We start from the raw sequence: 19,206 nt of genomic DNA, 5'->3' as shown, positions 1-19,206 counted from the left end.
TATATAAGGGGGTTGTACTTGATGGTTTAAAACATAAAAATAAGTATTATTTCTGCAACAAAACTCTCCTCCTCTCAACCAAAATTTATTACAAAATGAACTCTGATTCAAATTCTTCTAGTTCATCTAGTTCAGGGTTATTTGATTACATGGTCAACGACTCTGTAGAGTGGCATGAATCAATTACCCAAAGGCGAAAAGAAGAAGAATTGATCGAGAAAGCGATCAATACAGATGTTGTTCCCCTTGTAACCTCTACTCACCAGCCCCCCTTCACTCCTAAACTTACGTACCAAAGGTGGTATGTACCAAGAGATCGAAAATATGCTGATGTACAATTATATAACGACTACTTTATTCCCAAACCATAGTACACAGACGATATGTTCCGCCGACGGTTTTGAATAAGCGAAAGTAATTACTTTCAACAAAAGCCGGATGCCACCGAAAGACTAGGTGCATCCCCCCTCTAATAATGCACTGCAGCAATTCGGATGTTAGCATACGATACATCAGCCGGTGCACTTGACGAATATCTTAAAATCGCATCAAGTACTGCAAGGGAATGTCTCGCTCACTTTGTTGAAGGAGTCGTCTCTGAGTTTGGACCGGAGTACATGAGGAGGGCGAATACTACGGATATTGAACGACTCCTCCGTGAAAGTTATAGTCGTGGATTTCCTGGTATGATGGGAAGCATTGATTGCATGCACTGGAAGTGGAAAAATTGTCCACGTGCTTGGAAAGGAATGTATCAAGGTAGAAGTAAAACAACAACCGTGATCTTAGAGGTCGTTGCTTCACAAGACTTGTGGATATGGTATGCCTTTTTCGGTACACCAGGTTCTTGTAATGATATAAATGTCCTCCAACGGTCACCAGTGTTCTCTGATATATGTGAGGGAAAAACTCCAGAGGTTAGCTTTAATGTCAACGGAAATACATACAATATGGGTTATTATCTTACAGACGGTATCTATCCAAAATAGGCAACATTTATCCCAGCAATCAAACACCCACAAACCGCTAAGCACAAATTACTTACCAAGAAGCAAGAGAGTTATCGAAAAGATGTTGAACGTGCCTTTAGAGTGTTACTACAAGCTCGATTTGCAATAATACGTCAACCAGGTCTAGCATGGTCGACTAAAATTTTATGGAAAATCGTAATGGCTTGTATTATCATGCACAATATGATTGTTGAAGATGAGCGAAATGGATATTTGCATTACAATGCATCTGAATTTATCAATGATCAACCACAAAATGTAGTTGGGTCATCATCTGGTAATAACAACCAACCATTTACCGTGAGAAGTGAACGATTGGATAAGCTCAATTTAAGTGGCTATATGTCAAATAGAAATAATGTTCGTGATAGGGAGACCCATATTGCATTAAAAAATGACTTGGTTGAGCATATTTGAGGATGTTTCAGCAACGAATGAATAGACACTTTTAATGAAGATTGTATTTCATATTTTTATGAATCTCTATGTTTTATAAACTATGCAATTTAAATTTTATATTACTATTGTATTTTTCATTTCAAAAATTAGGAAAAAAAAAGGTTACATATTTAAGTGATTATTAAGATTATAGACATCATCTATAATGTCTTAGTTTTATTAAATAATTATGTAAGTTCAATAATTACAAATTCAAAGAAATTATAGATGATGGGATATTGATAAAAATTAGGAGAGAGAGTGGTGTGTAACCTTACCATTGTAGATAAAAAAAAAAGTGACTCATAATAGTAACTTTAAGATAGTGGAAAGTTGGAAGAGAGAAATAAATGAGATGAGTTGTAATGGTGGTGAGTTACCCACCATTGCTCATACTCTAATGGATGTTAAATGATGACTTCCACAAAGTGATGATAATTTTGGACAAACAAATACTGAATAAGCTTTACAAGCATATAAATTATTACAATTCCTAATATACTGTAATATATCATCTACCTTCATCTACAGAAGAAAGAGAGATGGAGTTTCTTGAAAAGTCTTCAACAGCAGTGCTCCCTGTCGTAGTTTTGGTGAGACCAGAGGACGAACTACTAGGATTAGTTTTGGTGAAAGCAGAAGAGCTAGTTGGTGCAATCCATCGGCGACCATGAATTCCAGGTTTACCTGGCTGAGGCAAACTAAATGACTCACTGCATAAAAGCAGATGAACAGAGCTCATGGCTGGCCTCTCAACAACAGTCGCTTGGCAGCATAGCAGCCCAAGTTGAATGCACATTGCCGCCTCATCTGGATTGCACTTACCAAGGCTAGCATCAACTAACTCCAGGCTCCTCCCTTCCTGGAAGAGCTTCCATGTCTGCACAGACAATTTTAGAACTAAAGATTTCACATCTATTCAGAAAGCGGAATGAAGTAGCTAACAGTATCTCATTGATGCTAGCCTAACAGTAACATAGTTGTCTAAGGAAGTTTCTATAAGTATGAAGTATGAACCAATACGTCAACAGTCAACTATAGCCTTCATTAAGTATTGCACATATATATGAATATCTCCTTAAATACATATTTTGGAATTAAGAGGCCTTTAGTATTTTTGGCCTTGTGCATTGCATAGACCAGATTTCCTACAAGGACTAGACTATGAGTAAGATTTACATAGTGAGCATTACACAATGCCTCATGCCCTCATCAAAAAATTAATTTTTTATTAAGATCAGTTCTGAGTAGACAAAGTCAGAACTTTGCACTGTGAAATTGATAGTAGAATTATATATGTAGTAGCAGATTCAGTGTTTTGCCTGAATTTCTGTAACACATATAGCTGCATGTTAGATTTTAAGTCTACAAACGTTTTCCATTTTCTGTGATCAGTATATTGCTAGAACTCTTACAAATAACCGAATGGTACACAGCTCCAGTTTCCCTCCTTCATGTCCACCTTCGCATTTAATTTGTATTTGTGTACTACTAGTTCTCAATTAGTAAATGATACTATCTCCATTCTCTTTTAGTTGTAATGTTTTGACTTTCACGTTTGTCAATGCATAATATCAAACCTTTATATCTCTAAATAGATAAGTTAAAATTATAAAAAAAATTGATATTGTGATGTGTGAAAATAAATTGAGACCAATCTTTCAATAACCCACATGACTGCTTTGCCAACATATAAATCCATAAAGGTGGTCAGAGGGGAGAACGTAAATACTGCAATTATCCAAATGTTGCAACTTAAAGAGAATGATAGAAATATAATTTAGGAAAAAGAGTACAAATTCCACATAATGCTGACTTTCTCAAGATACATCATAACCAGAATAAGAACTTACATAGCTCAAGAGATCTGCCTTCTCTGCACCAAGGTTGTCAACAAAATTCTTTCTTCCACTTACAATCTCCAATGTCAGTACCCCAAAACTGAACACATCCGACTTCACTGACAAATATCCATGCATTGCATACTCAGGTGCCATATACCCGCTGCAATCATAGACAAAGTTTCCTAATCAGCATTTAAGTAAATAAAAGAATTGATTAAACAAAGAGCCAAGCATGAGGATCATGAGCTGTACAAATAAAAATTAGTTCAAAGTGATAAAAAGTTGCTTCTAATTACTCACTAAGTACCGGAAATCTTGAGCGTATCTAAATGGGTGCCTTCACCGGGAAATAACCTGGCCAAACCAAAATCCGATATCTTAGGATTTAATTGATCATTAAGCAATATGTTGCTGGCTTTAATATCTCTATGAATAATCCTTTCAGGAGCCTCTTCATGGAGGTAGAGAAGTCCTCTAGCAATACCAGTTATGATTCTGTACCGTGTAGCCCAATCAAGGACTGATGAGTTGTCTTTCTCTGATAAAAATTTAGCACTATATTAGCTCAAATCAGTGCAATCAGCCTCACTGAAGAGACTTTTAGCAGAATTTTCTAGTCAGAAAGGCATCTTACTGAAAATAAAATAATCAAGGCTCTTATTAGGAAGATACTCGTACACGAGCATTTTCTCAGCTCCCTCTATGCAGCAGCCAAACAATGTCACCAAGTTTTTATGCTGAAGTTTCAACAGTAGCTTCACTTCATTAGTGAATTCTGTAACACCCTGTCTAGAGTTTACTGACAACTTTTTCACTGCTACTTCTTGTCCATTTGGCATCAGTCCCTGAAGTTCAGAGCCAGATGAGTTTAATGTTTCCGCTTCTGGATGCAGAGAATTGTCTTTCTCAGATCCAGCAAATATTATACAAATATTGATTAAGCAAATAATATCAATCATTGCCTTAGTTGATGCTTAAGCAGGACTATAGAAGATTTTCTACGAGTACATCTGCTATTAATAATATCAATTGTAATATCAATCTGAAATTTTTATTATCTGATAAACAACATTATTCAGAAGAGGCCTATAACAAAAAAGAAAAATGCAGCTGGTGGATAGCCTACAGAGTCCAGACTTAAGGTAATGAAGATCAAGGTCCGCAAAGTAGTGGCATTGTCCTAACTCCCAATAGTAAATGGCAATTGTGCCATTGGTTGCGAGAGATCCATGGTTATAGAGGATGCCGAAGCACATGAGAGGGAAGAATTTAATGTCCTGTTGATCTCATTAGCCATCACTATCTTTTCATTTTCTCTAAAATGAACTGTTATTAAGCAACATGAATTATTTCTGCACCTTTTATCTCCTTGACATATCAGTCTAGATACTGCCCTATAATGCTCAAACTCATGCAAGAGATCAGCCCAGTCCAAGGGTGCGCTTTACTTATGCAAGGAGGAGGCCCAAGCAAGGTGTGGATAAGAAGGAGTGAGCTGGAATGTGTGAGCTGGAAGTTAGTTATGGGAAGGGGGTAAATCAGTAATTTGGGAAATAAGTTTGTTAGTCCTTGTGTGGGGTGATGAATTTGTTATGTCTGCTAGGTAGTTATTTTTGGGTATTTAAGGGAAGTTTGTGGAGGGGGAATGCATTGAGAATTTTGTTGTGGAAATCATTTCCTTGGGAGAGCATCCTTTCCTCTCGAAAGAAAGGAGTTAGTTGTATTGTGGTTACACTGACTTGCAATACAATCTATCTTGGCTGCTAATTTCTTCTCTGTTTCTCTTGCTTACTCTGTTTTTCTGAACTAATTCCTAGCAACTCACTCTTTAAAGAAAGATAAAAATGCCAAATCTTATGAACAATAGAACAATTTTTAAGGCTTGTTTGGATTAAGGAAAAAAAAAACAGATGGAAACTGTAATGAAGTTAATCAAAACATTACAACGTAATGTTTCAAACTTCCATTAGAATTCAAGAAACAGATATATAAGCCTATGGTATAGAACATGCAGAAAAATATTTCATATAAAGCATAAAAGAATATCTTAAATACGCAGTATGTAAGCACTAACTCAGACAACACTTGGATTTACAATCGATGGCATCTAAATGCCACCATCTGATACAAGCTCAAGGGTATGTATTGAGGTGGAATTAAGCATGATAGCTGAAAAGGTAAATCATTGCCAGCTGCTGAAGAGGAAAGCTCTGAGCCAGAGGTGGTTGTGCAGGGGAGCTGAGGTGGCAGGGCTGCAACCTCTTCAGGAACATTCCTATAAATATGCTTCCAAATGAACGGATTTCAGAATTTTGTGTTTGTTTAGCTTTTTATTTTGATTTAATCATGTTCATTCCTTTGTTAAAAAAAAAAAGTTACTTTCTTTGACATAGCTTAGGTATGGGCAAATTTTATCATAGCACTGGTGTTGAGAGCTATAAGTAAATGAGAAGATGTAACATGATAATATATATGATCGATAAAATTATACATTCTTCTCATTCTCTACCCTCTCCATGTTTCTCTTTAGGAGTCACTGTTACATGATTTAGCATCCTCGAATCTCAAGATTCCCTTTTTCTTCATAAATTATCTCTGGATTAATCCAAACTATTCTCTATCCTAGAAATTAGGATCAAATGATCAATTCTAGCTTTATATAAATATGTAATACAGTGCTTGATGTTTTATCACCATCATTACATGTTGTCTCTTTTTTAATCAAATAATTTTAGTTTATATTTTTTGAAGGAAAATATTTTAGTTACTTACAATTATGTTGCATAAACAAAAACATGCCAAATGAAACCTTGGACCATCTTGATTAGGACTTGATCATTTCATCTCTAAGAGAAAGTTTAAATAGACTAGGACCAAAAAATTGATATAAGGGCTATTGAGACAATTTCTCAAATAAAAATATATTTGACATATTCAGTTAAATTCAGATTATTTGCAATTAGAAAAAGTCATAGAATAGGATTAATCACTATTGAATTTGTAGGACTACAGTTTTGGAAGATTTAGCAGTCATTTTTATTTATTTTGTTATATCGAAATATATATATATATATATATATATATATATAGCAACCCCATCTTTTATACACAGCCCTTAGGGCTACATATAAACGTCAAATATGCACTATAAAATTGTGCAAAGTTAGGAAATTATAAAAAATATAAACACTAATTACCCTGATTTACGCATGTTTTTGTCATGAATTTCTAATTTTATACCATTTTCAAGAGTGTATTTAGGCTATATATAATATTACTCTTATGTTAAAAATAAAGATCTTGCTAACGAACGCCCCTGGGTGTTGGATAAACATTTAAAATCTTACGGTGGGAATTCAAGGGTTAGCCGTGAAGTTTCCCAATCTACAATCCTAGCCCCCCTGGCAGGTATAATTCCCAGGAGTAAGCGTTATAGCCTGTTTCCAATACTCGGCGGCTTGATCGAACCAAGCCTCCGCAATTTCAGAATCTCCCTGTCGAATGATAGAGGCAATGAAACTTTCTTCTTCTGCAAAATTGGCATATCTGTCCTTTGCGCCTCTCTATATTAGCTATTAGCGTAAAGAAAGTTATCCGTTTCCCTTATGGTCGGAGGTTATTGACAAAAACGATTTGTCTAAGTCACTTCGTTTCTTTTTGTCCAAGTTGCTTCTCTTTTTGTCTAACTCACTTCCGAAAACATCCGACCTATACTATAAGTCCAGTCGTCCGCCTATCTTTATGATCTCCTTTCCTTCTATTCATCATTTGGCTTTGACCAAAAAAGGGTTCAACTTCCCGCTTAAGAAGTACTCGATTCCCGTGCGAGCTTTGATAATCAGTCTACTCCTTTAGTGTTAGTAAGCTTAACGCCCTCGTGTGCTAGTCCGAATAAAGAGTCTATTTTCCGATGGCATTGTCACTTAGGACATCCATCGTTTTCGTCTTCTATAACCTTCCAGCATTAACTAACTGGCCTAACCATAGGATCTCTCTCTTATCCTTGCTTGGCTGAAAGCAGAAAAGGGTTCTGATCCTGTGACTGATGCGAGACTGAAGCTAAGAAGTTTAGGCTGCTGATTTGGCCTTGCGCTGATTCAGGAGCTTCTTCTTTAGTCTAGGTTATGAAAAAAAAAGAAAGGTAGTTTACTTACTTAGTGCTTGCAAAGCATTAAGGGGTGGACGAGAACAAGAAGCGTTCGCCAACTTTGATAGACATAACATTGCAAGCAAATAGAGCAGAGAGCTTAAGGAATTTGTCCAATAGTAACAAAGGGTGCTTCCACAGGTTGACATCCGATCCAACCTAGTAGTAAGCAATCCGCCAAAAGCAACCAAAATAGTCCTTGGTAAATCGGGCGCGCCTTGCTATTTGCATTCATCCTTGTAACTTACCAAAGTTTCGTCAGCTTACCGACTATAGCTCATTGATCCTATAACGTTAGCTCAACTGGTATAGATAGAATCATCCCATTACGGTACTTTGATCTTTCCTCCCTCACCTTAGTCATTTCCAGTGGAGCAGGTCCATTAGAAAGAGGAGGGTGCGCTTAAAGGAAAAGGTTCAAGAAGGTATTCAGAGTAGTAAACTTTGAAAGGAAAGATGGAAAGAGGAAAGGCATTTTTAGAGTTTTCGAAACGAAGACCTTCAGGTCGAGCTAGGCTTCACTTCCTATCACCCTTAGTTGAAGGAGAGCGTAGGAAGCCAAAGACCTGTTTTGAGTTCTGAGTTGAATAAGGCAGGGATAAGTTCATTTTGAGATCAGAATCGGTCTTCGATCCGTTCATTCTGTCTGAAGGCTATACTGAAGTATAAAGAATCAACGAGGGAAGCTCATTCCGGCAGGTACTCCTAGTCCCTTAACTTATTCCTGAAACAGAGGCAGATAGTAAGAGGTATTCGGACAGATAACGAAGAGTTAGGCGGGACCACTAGAGATGCTCCTATACTAAAGGCTATCGGAAAAGCAAGAAATACTTTTTTTGGGGTTGTTATATTATTGGCTCTTCTGTTAGCACGAACATGAATTAGATTCTATTTGTCTTCTTTATTTATTCTTAAGAGAACCTCCTACCCGAACCATTCTTAAGACCGCCAAGCCTTCTCGAATGAGTTCTACTATAGAAGCTTTCAACGTAGATCCGGGGCCGAAATTCCTTGTCGCATAAGTAGCGACCTGCACGAATGGTGTAACGACTGCCCCGCTGTCTCCGACATGGACCCGGTGAAATTGAATTCTTCGTGAAGATGCGGAGTACCAACGGCTAGACGGTAAGACCCCGTGCACCTTTACTATAGCTTCGCAGTGACAACCTTGATCGAATGTGTAGGATAGGTGGGAGGCTAGCTTTTGGCATCCCCTAAGCCCTAAGAGAATGGATGTGCTTAGACGACTCTTGGAACTCGTCTTTACGCCCTTCATTCAAAATTCCGGTTAAAAAAAAGAGTTAAGAGCAAAGTTCGAAAGAAAGAAGGAGAGAGAATCTTACCCTCCCACAGACCAGGGAGGAGCACTGATCCCAGAGAGGACGTCGGGCCTTCTTCGGTAAGGGGACGACTGGATTCGGTGAACGCTCCCGAAACCTCAACCTCATCCGGGTGGAGTGGCTCCTGGATAGCTTAGGATGTATTGAGAATACCTTTGAGAGGAACCCACACGGGGGGTTAATCCTAGCAGGCTGTAGCTACCGGGAGCCTTATCCTCTTGTCAACCAGACTGATCTCCTGTGTCTTACAGCGATGGATCTATTGATCCAGTATGCTTACCCAGCCATAGCGGGCTACTATAAATTCAATGTTTTATTTACTATGAAGAAAAGCTATGGGGTGGATATAACATTTACGATTGGTAATGCTATTCCCTTGACTTTGGAAGACGGGAACCTTCTTCCTAAGAATGAGATCGACGCACACGGCTCTACGAAGGAAGGGCTTGGGTTAGGAGCGTTTTCAATATGATTCTTTTCCCTTATTTGTTCGATGAAAAATTCGAGACGAAAAAGGAACCCCTCTTTTCGACTGGGGAATATTTCTTGAAACGTTTGATTTAGCAGTTTCCTGGCTTTCAGAACTAGTCGTTAATCTCTGTCCTAGCTTAACTTTCGGACTAGTCGTATTAAGCCTCCCCCTTATCAATGTTTGAGATGCCTGGTTGTGCCAATTGCCCTAGTTGACTTTTATGCCTGGCGGCTACTCGGATCTTATGTTCTTTAGATGCCCGGCTTATCCGCCAGTTGTCTGGCGAAAAAGAAAACTCAGGCAAGTGAATCTTCTCTTTAGAGTTCGCCAACCTTTCTCAACTATAGGAGTCTACGTTACCCCTTTAAATCATGAATCCCCGTATAGGGGTTTTAACACTCTTGTCACGAGAGTTAGGAACTCCTTAGTATTAATTTGAGAAAGCATGACAAAATCACGCATCGATCGGTGTAATTAATGTTAGTTTTAATTTAATCTTTCTACTTTTAAGTAACTTATCCAACGCCATGAGGGCGTTCGTTAGCATTTTCCTAAAAATAAATATCTTAAAGCCAGGGTATTTATTAATTTATACAGGAGACATGGAGTCATGGTCTCATGGAGCATAATCAATCCAAAACTCATGCAAAAAAAATATATATATATATAAAACTAATCACATTCACACTTACCCTGAGAAGAAATTCCCGTCAACTGCTTTGAAATATGAAGAAGTTAAACTCTAACTATTAATAAATCAAAATTATAACTGAGGTCATAATTCAATTCCTACCCTGATACATAATTTAAAACATAATTTATATAATTCTCCTGATTCATATTATTTGTAACGATTAGACATTTTTCTTGTTTATTTTATGTTAAATCGTTGCAAATATTATGAAATGGAGATAGTATGTAGCTACTATGCTAGTTTTACCGCCCACAAAATGCCACAATTTATCAATATGTTACGACATTCAATATTATAATAATATGACATTTAAATTGGGATTTCTTATGACCTTGTAGCTATCAAGACCTTAGAAAATAATGACAACTTAGATTTTGGATCGAACTTCATAGAATATGAAATAGAATATGTATCAGAACTAACTAAAGATAAATCTTTTTTTTTGGTGAATCAAAGATAAATCATTAAATAAAAGATAGCAATAATTACTAATGAAGATGCCTGAAAATACCTTAAAAACAGGTCCAAAACCACCACGACCTAACAAATTCGTTTCGGAGAAGAAATTGGTTGCAACCTGAAGAATACGAAGCTCAAAAAATAGCTCAGAAATTTCTTCGGCTTCAGCAGCAGCAGTAGCAGATTCATGGCGAAACTTCCACTTTTTAAGACAATCACAAAACCTTGAAAATAATACTCCCATCTTCAGTTGATCACAAACTTTTGTTTTGTACAATAATATGAAATTTATACATGTAGTTGTAGATTTTGAAGTTTCAATTTATCTGTTCAACTTCAAACGTTTCAAATGATGTCCCCAAGAGGCAGGTTGAATAAATTCGAGGTTAGTTGAATTAAGATACGTCTACTTGTATTTCTCACTTTTCAATAACGAAACTTCTTCAAGATCTCAATATAAATATATAATACACTTGGTGATCTAGACGTTGACTCAGTCGCGGAGCTAGGGTGGGTTCAAATGGGTTCATTGAACCCACTGATTTTTTGAAAAAAATTAAAAACTTTTTTAAAAAAAAAAAAAAATCAAAATAGGTTTAAATAGAATATTTGTGTATTATATGACAACAAGTAAAGTTGTAGGCTAGTGGTTATTTTTACCTCCCATCACATAAGAGTTTGTGGGTTCAAAACCCATAACTCACACTTTTTTTTTTTTTTTAATTTTGTTTCCTTGCTTCCAGCTTTCCTCTTCCTCATTCCCCCAAATTGCAAAACCCTAACTTCTTCCTCCTTCTCTTAATCTCTTCCCGTTCTTCCTCCTTCTCTTCCCGGCGCAACACGGCAGCAGTCAGCAGAACGCCAGAACACGGTGGCAGTGGCAGCGCACTAGCCACTCACCCAACAGGCCAGCAGACCCACCGTCGTCCGTCACAGCACTGACAGCCTCACAGCCGTGTATCGGTGTATGTAGGTAAGTGAATTTGAGGATTTTTTTTTGCAAATGTAATTTACTTCTCAATTGGGGGATTTTTTTTTGCTAAATCATTGAATACTTGAAATTCATATGCTAAATCGCTAATATACATTACGAATTGCCAATTTTTTGTAAATTGCTGAAGTTTGGTTATAATTATCTAATTTACTTCTCAAGTTCTCAATTTGGGGATTTTTTTTTGTTACATTGTTGAATTTCATATGCTATTTTCTGTATTTCGTTTTCTGCCTTCTAGTTTTCATAATTTCATATGCTATTTCGTTTTCTGCCGTCTAGATTTCGTTTACTAATTGAGTAATTGACTGTAATCTTTAATTACGATAGTTTTAATTAGCTTTCTAGATTTATCATTCATTCATTGATTTCATTCTGCATTTATCATGTGTGTGTAGCAGACTAGCAGTATATACCTATTATACCATGAGTTTAGAGTCATTTTGGAAACGTGCCGGGAAGTCACAAAAGTCTTCAACTTGTTCTTCACCTAGTTCAAGGGATCCTCCAATAGAAGAACATGTGTCTCCTAATGATGATGAGGTTCTTATTGCTGCAACAATTCCACCACCTGAGAACACAGGTCCAAGTGTTCCAAATACTACTGTTGACTCCGATGATACTCGCATTTATGATGTTGATCTTCTTCCACATGACCCTGGAAAAAAGAATTCCAATTATGGAGTATCCTCCTAATGATCGAGATGCCGTAAGGAGAGGCTATATTACAAAGAAACGTTGTGATCCACGCACACATAATTTTCCTCAAAGAAAAGTTGGAGGTATGCGCCGTTTTAATGTTACTTGGTTTGATAAATATGAGTGGCTTGAATATAGTGTTGAGAAAGATGCGGCTTTTTGTTTTGTGTGCTATTTGTTCACTGATAAAGTTGATTATTCTTTGGCTGTTAATGATTCCTTTATTAAAGGGGGATTTAGAGGATGGAATAAGACTGGTAGATTTGATGTTCATGTGGGTGGTATTGGTAGTTTCCATAATCAGGCTAATGAGAAATATAGTATGTTTATCAACCCAAAGACATCAGTTGCTGAATCTCTTTGCACTTATTCTAAGGAAGCTAAACTACAATACAAATCTCGCTTGACTTATTCATTGAAATGTATTAGATTTCTTTTAAATCAAGGTTTAGCTTGTCGTGGGCATAATGAAAGTGAAGAATCTTGGAATAGGGGTAATTTTCTTGCACTCTTAACATGGTTTTCAGAAAATAATAGTGAGGTAGCAAAGGTTGTTCTAGGTAATGCCCCGGGAAATAATCGAATGACTAGTCCTTCAATTCAAAAAGAACTTATTAATTGTTGTGCCAAAGAAACCACTAGACTTCTTATTGATGATATTGGGGATGACTATTTTAGAATAATGGCTGATGAATCAAGTGATGTATCTCAAAAGGAACAAATGGCCCTTTGCTTGCGTTATGTCAATAATAAAGGGAAGATAAATGAGAGGTTTCTTGGAATTGTACATGTTAAGGATACTACTGCTTTGTCACTAAAGAGTGCAATTGAGTCTTTGCTTATGGAATATTCATTGAGTTTGTCTAGAGTTCGTGGACAAGGTTATGACGGTGCTAGTAATATGAGGGGGAAGATAAATGGTCTCAAGACTTTGATCATGAATGAAACAAAACAAGCCTATTATATTCATTGTTTTGCTCACCAACTTCAATTAACCCTTGTTGATGTTGCTAAGGATAATGATGATTGTATTTGGTTGTTTGATCAACTTGCTATTTTGTTGAATATTATTGGTGTTTCTTGTAAGCGAAGGGAAATGATAAGAGAAATACAATCTCAACATATTCTACAAGCATTAGAACTAGGAGAAATTGAAAGTGGGCAAGGTTTAAACCAAGAACATGGCTTAGGTAGGCCTGGTGATACTAGGTGGGGATCACATTACAAAACTGTTTCAAATGTTACCGCATCGTATGCTACTATTGTTAAAGTTCTTGAGAAGATTGGATCAAATAAGATTTATAAGGATGATCGCGTGAAGGCTATCACTGTCATGTCTACATTTGAATCATTTGAATTTGTATTTATGATACATTTGATGTCCGAAATATTTGGGATTACTGATAAATTGTGTTAAGCTCTGCAAAAGGGGGACCAAGATATTGTTAATGCCATGACATATGTTAAATTGACTAAGGAGGGATTACAACAAATGAGGGACCATGGGTGGGAAGACTTTTTACATCTTGTGGTTTGTTTTTGTGTTAAACATGATGTAGAAGTTCCTACTATGGATGATATGTATGTTCCTCGTGGAAGGTCAAGACGCTTCTTTGCCAAAGTTTCAAATCTTCATCGATTTCGGGTAGAAATATTTATAAGTGTCATTGATTTACAACTCCAAGAGCTCAATAGTAGATTTGATGAAGAAAATATGGAGTTACTTATTTGTGTGTCATGCTTAAACCCGATCAATTCATTTGCGGCATTTGATATGCAAAAGTTGTTGAGACTTGCTGAGTTATATCCCAAAGAGTTTCCAACTAATGATATGACGATGACTGCACTTCGTCATGAGCTTCAATTTTATATTAATGATGTGCGCCAAGATGCAAGGTTTGGAGACTTGAAGGGTATTCATGAGATTTCTATGATGCTTGTTGAAACAAATAAGCATACTACTTACAACTTAGTTTACTTGCTTATAAGACTAGCATTGATCCTTCCGGTTGCAACTGCAAGCGTGGAACGAGTGTTTTCCACAATGACATACGTAAAAAATAAGTTGCGAAATAGTATGGGTGATCAACTATTGAATGATAATTTAGTCACTTTTCTTGAAAGAGATTTATTTTCAAGAGTTAGTGATGATGATGTATTGGAACGCTTCCAAAGTATGAAGACTCGAAGAATGCTTATGTAGTCTTTTTTTTTTTTTCATTTTTCTATGTGTAATCTATTTGTAATCCATAGTTTGAACTTATTTATGTACTGAATATTTAATTATTGTATTTTTATTCCTTTGTTAATTATGATTTCAAATTTCGGAAGTTTCGAACCCACACTTCGAAAATTCTGGTGACGCTACTGCGTTGACTCCATCACGACTTCACTTTCTAAATTAGGCACACAGTCCAGGCAATTTATGAAAAGAGATTTGGAGTCTTAGGGAACCATTTTAAAAGGTTTGATTAACGCGTCAAAACTTCTAATATGAGTAGAGGGGTCGTTTCGGGTGTGTGTCGGGGGTTTAATTAGGTCGAATCGAATCGGGTCGATTTAAAATTTGAGTGATATTGAGTACTAAATTATTATGTCTGTATAGGTTGTAATTTAAATTGGGTATTTATGGATCAGTCGATAAGATTAATTTTTGAAACCTCTTAATGTGAGTGCTCAATTTGGGTTGACAATTTGATTTTACGTCAACTTAAATGGTTTATTTGGACAACAAGTTAGTGTGGGTCAATTTTTAAACTAGAGAGTCGAATTGGCTCAATCGTATTTTGAATTGTTTCAAATTAGGTCGAGTTCTAACCAAGGAAGGCCATATTATATTTTGGTTGAAATTAAGGTGAAACTAATGTGGTTTAAAACCGAACCAAACTGCGAACCAAACCAAATTAGAAATGTGGTGCGGGTTTTTTTTTTCTAATATGGTTCGATGCGGTTTGAGAAATACCAAAACCAAATTAATATGGTTTGGTTTTGGTTGTTTGAAAAACCAAAACCGAAATCCAAACCGAATTATGGTCCATATCCAAATTATAGCCTAATCCAAAACTAATTTCTACCCTACATATATAAAACCAAGAAATAGTAAAACTTGTGTTTTTTTATGTCTTATAAAGTCAACTAATGTGGGCGGTGTTGGAGTGAATGAAAATTTAGATGGAGCAAAAAGGATTTCGGCGTGGTTCGGTATTCTATTGAAAAATCGAATTTAAAATGGTGTGGTTTGGTTCGGTTTCAATAGTAATATGGTGTGGTGTAGTTTGAAAAATACCAAAATCGAATTAATGTGGTTTGGTTTCGGTTTGGGCTATAAATCACACCGCAAATCGAACTTTCACCCTAGTTGAAATGGCGGGTTGTAAAAGAGTTTAACTAGGTTAACACATGTTTTGATTCATATTAGACCAGAGTTCTTAAATTGCCTCATAATATTTAATTGAGAACCACTAATATTAAGATCAATATGTTTATATGTTGCTATTTTAAAACAAGGTTGTTATATTAATAATAAAAAATAGGAAAAATTGACATTTACTACCAGCGAAAGCACCCCGTGTCATATTTACTACCGGTTTTAAAAAATATTTTAAATTACTACCACACAAATTCCCTAACTGTATATATTGCTACCACTTAACAGAATCCGTTAAGGTTCCGTTAAGTGGGTCCCATATTTCATTTAAATAATAAATTAAATTATTAAAAAAAAAACTTTTTTAAAAAAAAAATTCCCAAACACCTCCCTCCCTCCTTGTCACGGCGTCATCCGCCCTTCCCCCTCCCCTTGCTGGCACCCAAACGCTTCCCCAAAGCCGACGAACCCCAACCCTGCATTTCCCCGAAGCCGACGAACCTCACCCCTTCATTTCCCCTCCTGCCAACCACCCCTAACCCCGTGCCCAATGCACCACCTGAATCCCTTCGCGAGGCACTGCCCTTCTCCCCTAGCCCCTAAACGGCTAAACCACGATCCTCTTTCCCTCACACGAAACCTTAGAAAAACCTCCCAATCGCTCCTCTCCAGCCCTGAAACCTAGCGGCAGTGGATCCGGAGGAGGAACAATTTGGGGGATTTAATTTCAATTTCAAGGGTTGAGAACGATTTGGGGGTTTAGGGTTGAAGATGGGTTTTTCTAGGGTTTCGTGGAAGGAAAGGGGTTTCGGGTAGGGGATTGTAGTTTAGGGGCGAGGAGAGTTGGTCGCCGGCGAGGGGAGTGTGCTGGCCGGTAAGGGGAATGGGGTGGCAGCGCGATTTCGGCCATTGGGGGGCAGCGATGATGGGGAAAGGGAGGTGGCAGTGAGGTGGTTGGGGATGAAGGGGTTGCTGGACGGAGGTTGGGCCCACTGACGGAAACATTAACGGCAAAAGTCATTCGGTAGTGAAATATAAAGTTAGGGAATTTGTGTGGTAGTAATTTGTTTATTTATTTTTTAAACAGGCAGTAAATGTGACACGGGGTGCTTTCGCTGGTAGCAAATGTCAATTTTTCCTAAAAAATAATTAAAAAAAAAAGTCAATATACTTTTTTTTTTAATATTTTTTTTACAACAATAAAAGGAATTTCATTAATAAGATATAGTTAAACACCCAAACAACACTTAAATAATTCCTAAAAAAATCAAGAAAATTCTAACATGAGTATATAACACCTTTAAACTAAATATATTACATAATTGATCAACAATCGTTAATAAAAAACTTCATGTGAAGCAATATATTTGTGAGTTAATAGTAATTCACCTTAAAATTCACTCATGTGTAGTCGTGTGAGTGAAAATACTCATGTGGCCAGTCATTTGGATTCTTTTAAAGATTTTATATGAAACCCTATATCTTCAATTATTCTTATAGATCTTCAATTATTCTAGCCATGCAAATAGAAAATGAAAGTAAATAAATACAAAAGAAAAATCATTATCTGAAGGATAAGATCCATTTAAAATCTTCATTGTTACCGCGTTGAATTATTTTTTGCAACCATTGACTTTCTTCTCCAACAGCTTAACAATAGGTTTCATGTGACGACTACTGACATTCTTTTGTGTTTGGCTTCTTTGAGTCCCACTAACTCATTTCAGGCTTTTGACAAGCAAAAATTGCTCAAACTTGCGCTGTTCTACTATATCCAAATGATTTTTTTAATAGTGATATTGGGACACTTGATTATCAACTTGGGTCTTACATTGTTGATAAGTACTTTAAGAAAGAATTTTGTCAATTGAAGGGAATTGGTGACCATCCTAGTAAGGTAGTGGAAGTTGGGAAACATGTTGTATATCCATTATTGAAACTAGCACTAACCTACCAATTGCATCAGCAAGTGTTGAAGAGCTTTTTCTTCTATGAATTATGTCAACAAACTTCGAAATAATATGGGTGATCAATAGTTAAAGGATTGTTTGGTGACATTTATAGAAGATGAAATATTTGGTATTGTTGATACTGAAGATATTTTGCAATATTTTCAGAAAATAAAACTTTGTCAAGGACACATGTCAAAAAAGAAAAAAAAAAGTATTTTTTAAAAGGAAAAAAATATAAATTACCACACTTAAATCACCTAAAATTAAGTTTACCACACTTATTTTTTTCTTTATTTAAAATAACCAGCCCTAAAAATTAAAAATTAAAAAAAAAAAAATTTGAAATCACTACCCTACACCTAAATCCGACCAATTTTCTGGAAAAAAAATTAAAAATTGACCCAACTCTGGAACAAAGTGATATTATTTTTTTGGGGTTTTCTAAGCTCTACGCCTATACCCCCAAATTTCTTCGTTTTCTAAGTTGTGTCCATGCTTTTTCAAACGTCTAAGATGTGCCCTCAACCTCACTAATTTTTATTAACATAATTTTGTTTTTTAATTTTTTTTCTTATTTTTATTTTTTTTAAAGTGTTATACCAATTAGAACGGGACATGTGTCAAATTAATAACACCACGACCTCATTGTTGATAAAATAACTTAACTTTTGTTAACGGGTATGGTTGTCAAAGAGACAAAGAGCATAGTTGATAAAATATCGTGAGGTGGAAGACACAACTTATAACTTTGAAAAAGCATGGATACAACTTAAAAATTTAATAACTTGGGGGGCATAGCTTAGAAAAACCCTCTTTTTTTCCTTTAAATTTTAGGGTTGGTTATTTAAAATAAAGAAATTAAAAGGTGGTGCTTCTGAAATCAAGGATGGAGACCGTAATACGAAATATTTTCACTATAAAGCCTCGCAACGAAGGAAAAGAAATGAAATTCACGGTCTCTTGGATGAGAATGGAGAGTGGTGCACGGAGGAGGAAAAAGTTGAAAAAATTGTGGAAAATTTCTATTCTAACCTCTTCTCTTCTACAGGTCCTTCCTTAGATGAATGTGAGCAGGTTCTTGAAGCCGTTTCCCCTTCAATAAGCACGGCTGACAATGAGGCCCTCTTGCGGCTGTACAGTAAAGACAAAGTTTTTGCCTCTTTTTGTACTATGCACCCTTGCAAGGCTCCAGAGGACCTGATGGTTTACACGCCATATTTTTCCAAAAATTTTGGCATGTGGTTGGCAATGCTGTTTTCGAAAAAGTTTCTCAAATTCTTGCTGGGAACTCTTCTCAGAGTCGGGTGAATCACACGAACATAACTCTCATTCCCAAGGTTAACTCTCCCACTTCCATGTCGGAATTCCGACCGATTGCTCTCTGCAATGTACTCTGTAAAATTGCTTCGAAGGTGATTGTGATGAGATTAAAAGAAATTTTGCCAAATGTGATCTCGGAGAACCAAAGCGCTTTTGTTCCGGGAAGACTGATTACAGATAATGCCATGATTGCTATGGAGCTTTTCCATACTATGAAGAAGAGAAGTACGAGCAGAAAGGGGGTTATTTCCCTAAAACTTGACATGAGCAAGGCGTATGATAGAGTTGAGTGGTTTTTTCTGGAAAAATTACTTCTGAAAATGGGGTTTGCAGAGGAGTGGGTTCGGGTCGTGATGAGTTGTGTTAATTCTGTGTCTTACTCATTTATTATTAACAGGAATGTGTGTGGCAAGGTCATTCCTTCCCGTGGTCTTCGACAGGGTGATCCGCTTTCTCCTTATCTCTTTATAATT

General features: G+C 36.5%; 2 protein-coding genes across 2 annotated transcripts; one reads left to right on the top strand and one right to left on the bottom strand.

Annotated features, from left to right (window-relative positions):
- Positions 1-1,747: 1,747 nt before the first annotated feature.
- On the bottom strand, positions 1,748-10,852 carry LOC110724189 (cysteine-rich receptor-like protein kinase 10). Its single transcript, XM_021903590.1, has 5 exons — positions 10,457-10,852; positions 3,927-4,137; positions 3,593-3,830; positions 3,302-3,452; positions 1,748-2,328 (listed from the first exon to the last, which is right to left on the bottom strand). Exons 1-5 carry the CDS (start codon positions 10,646-10,648, stop codon positions 1,960-1,962), a joined length of 1,161 nt encoding a protein of 386 aa, XP_021759282.1. The 5' UTR covers positions 10,649-10,852; the 3' UTR covers positions 1,748-1,959.
- Positions 10,853-11,035: 183 nt separating this feature from the next.
- Positions 11,036-13,511, top strand: LOC110724058 (zinc finger MYM-type protein 1-like). Its single transcript, XM_021903455.1, has 2 exons — positions 11,036-11,377; positions 11,797-13,511. The coding sequence occupies exon 2, from the start codon at positions 11,916-11,918 to the stop codon at positions 13,509-13,511; it is 1,596 nt and encodes a 531-aa protein (XP_021759147.1). The 5' UTR covers positions 11,036-11,377; positions 11,797-11,915.
- Positions 13,512-19,206: the final 5,695 nt, after the last annotated feature.

The sequence above is a fragment of the Chenopodium quinoa genome, unplaced genomic scaffold (assembly GCF_001683475.1).
Source record: "Chenopodium quinoa cultivar QQ74 unplaced genomic scaffold, ASM168347v1, whole genome shotgun sequence".
NCBI classification, from domain to species: domain Eukaryota; kingdom Viridiplantae; phylum Streptophyta; class Magnoliopsida; order Caryophyllales; family Amaranthaceae; genus Chenopodium; species Chenopodium quinoa.
This window is presented reverse-complemented; position numbering and strand designations above follow the sequence as displayed.

Bases quoted from the DNA above. Each gene is read 5' to 3' on its own strand.
- LOC110724189 (XM_021903590.1), bottom strand. From the start codon at position 10,648: ATGGGAGTATTATTTTCAAGGTTTTGTGATTGTCTTAAAAAGTGGAAG. The intron at 3,453-3,592 runs GTGAGTAATTAG...CTATGATTGCAG, and splicing joins CTCAAGATTTCCGGTACTTA to CGGGTATATGGCACCTGAGT. The intron at 2,329-3,301 runs GTAAGTTCTTAT...TTGTCTGTGCAG, and splicing joins AGGCAGATCTCTTGAGCTAT to ACATGGAAGCTCTTCCAGGA.
- LOC110724058 (XM_021903455.1), top strand. From the start codon at position 11,916: ATGTGTCTCCTAATGATGATGAGGTTCTTATTGCTGCAACAATTCCAC.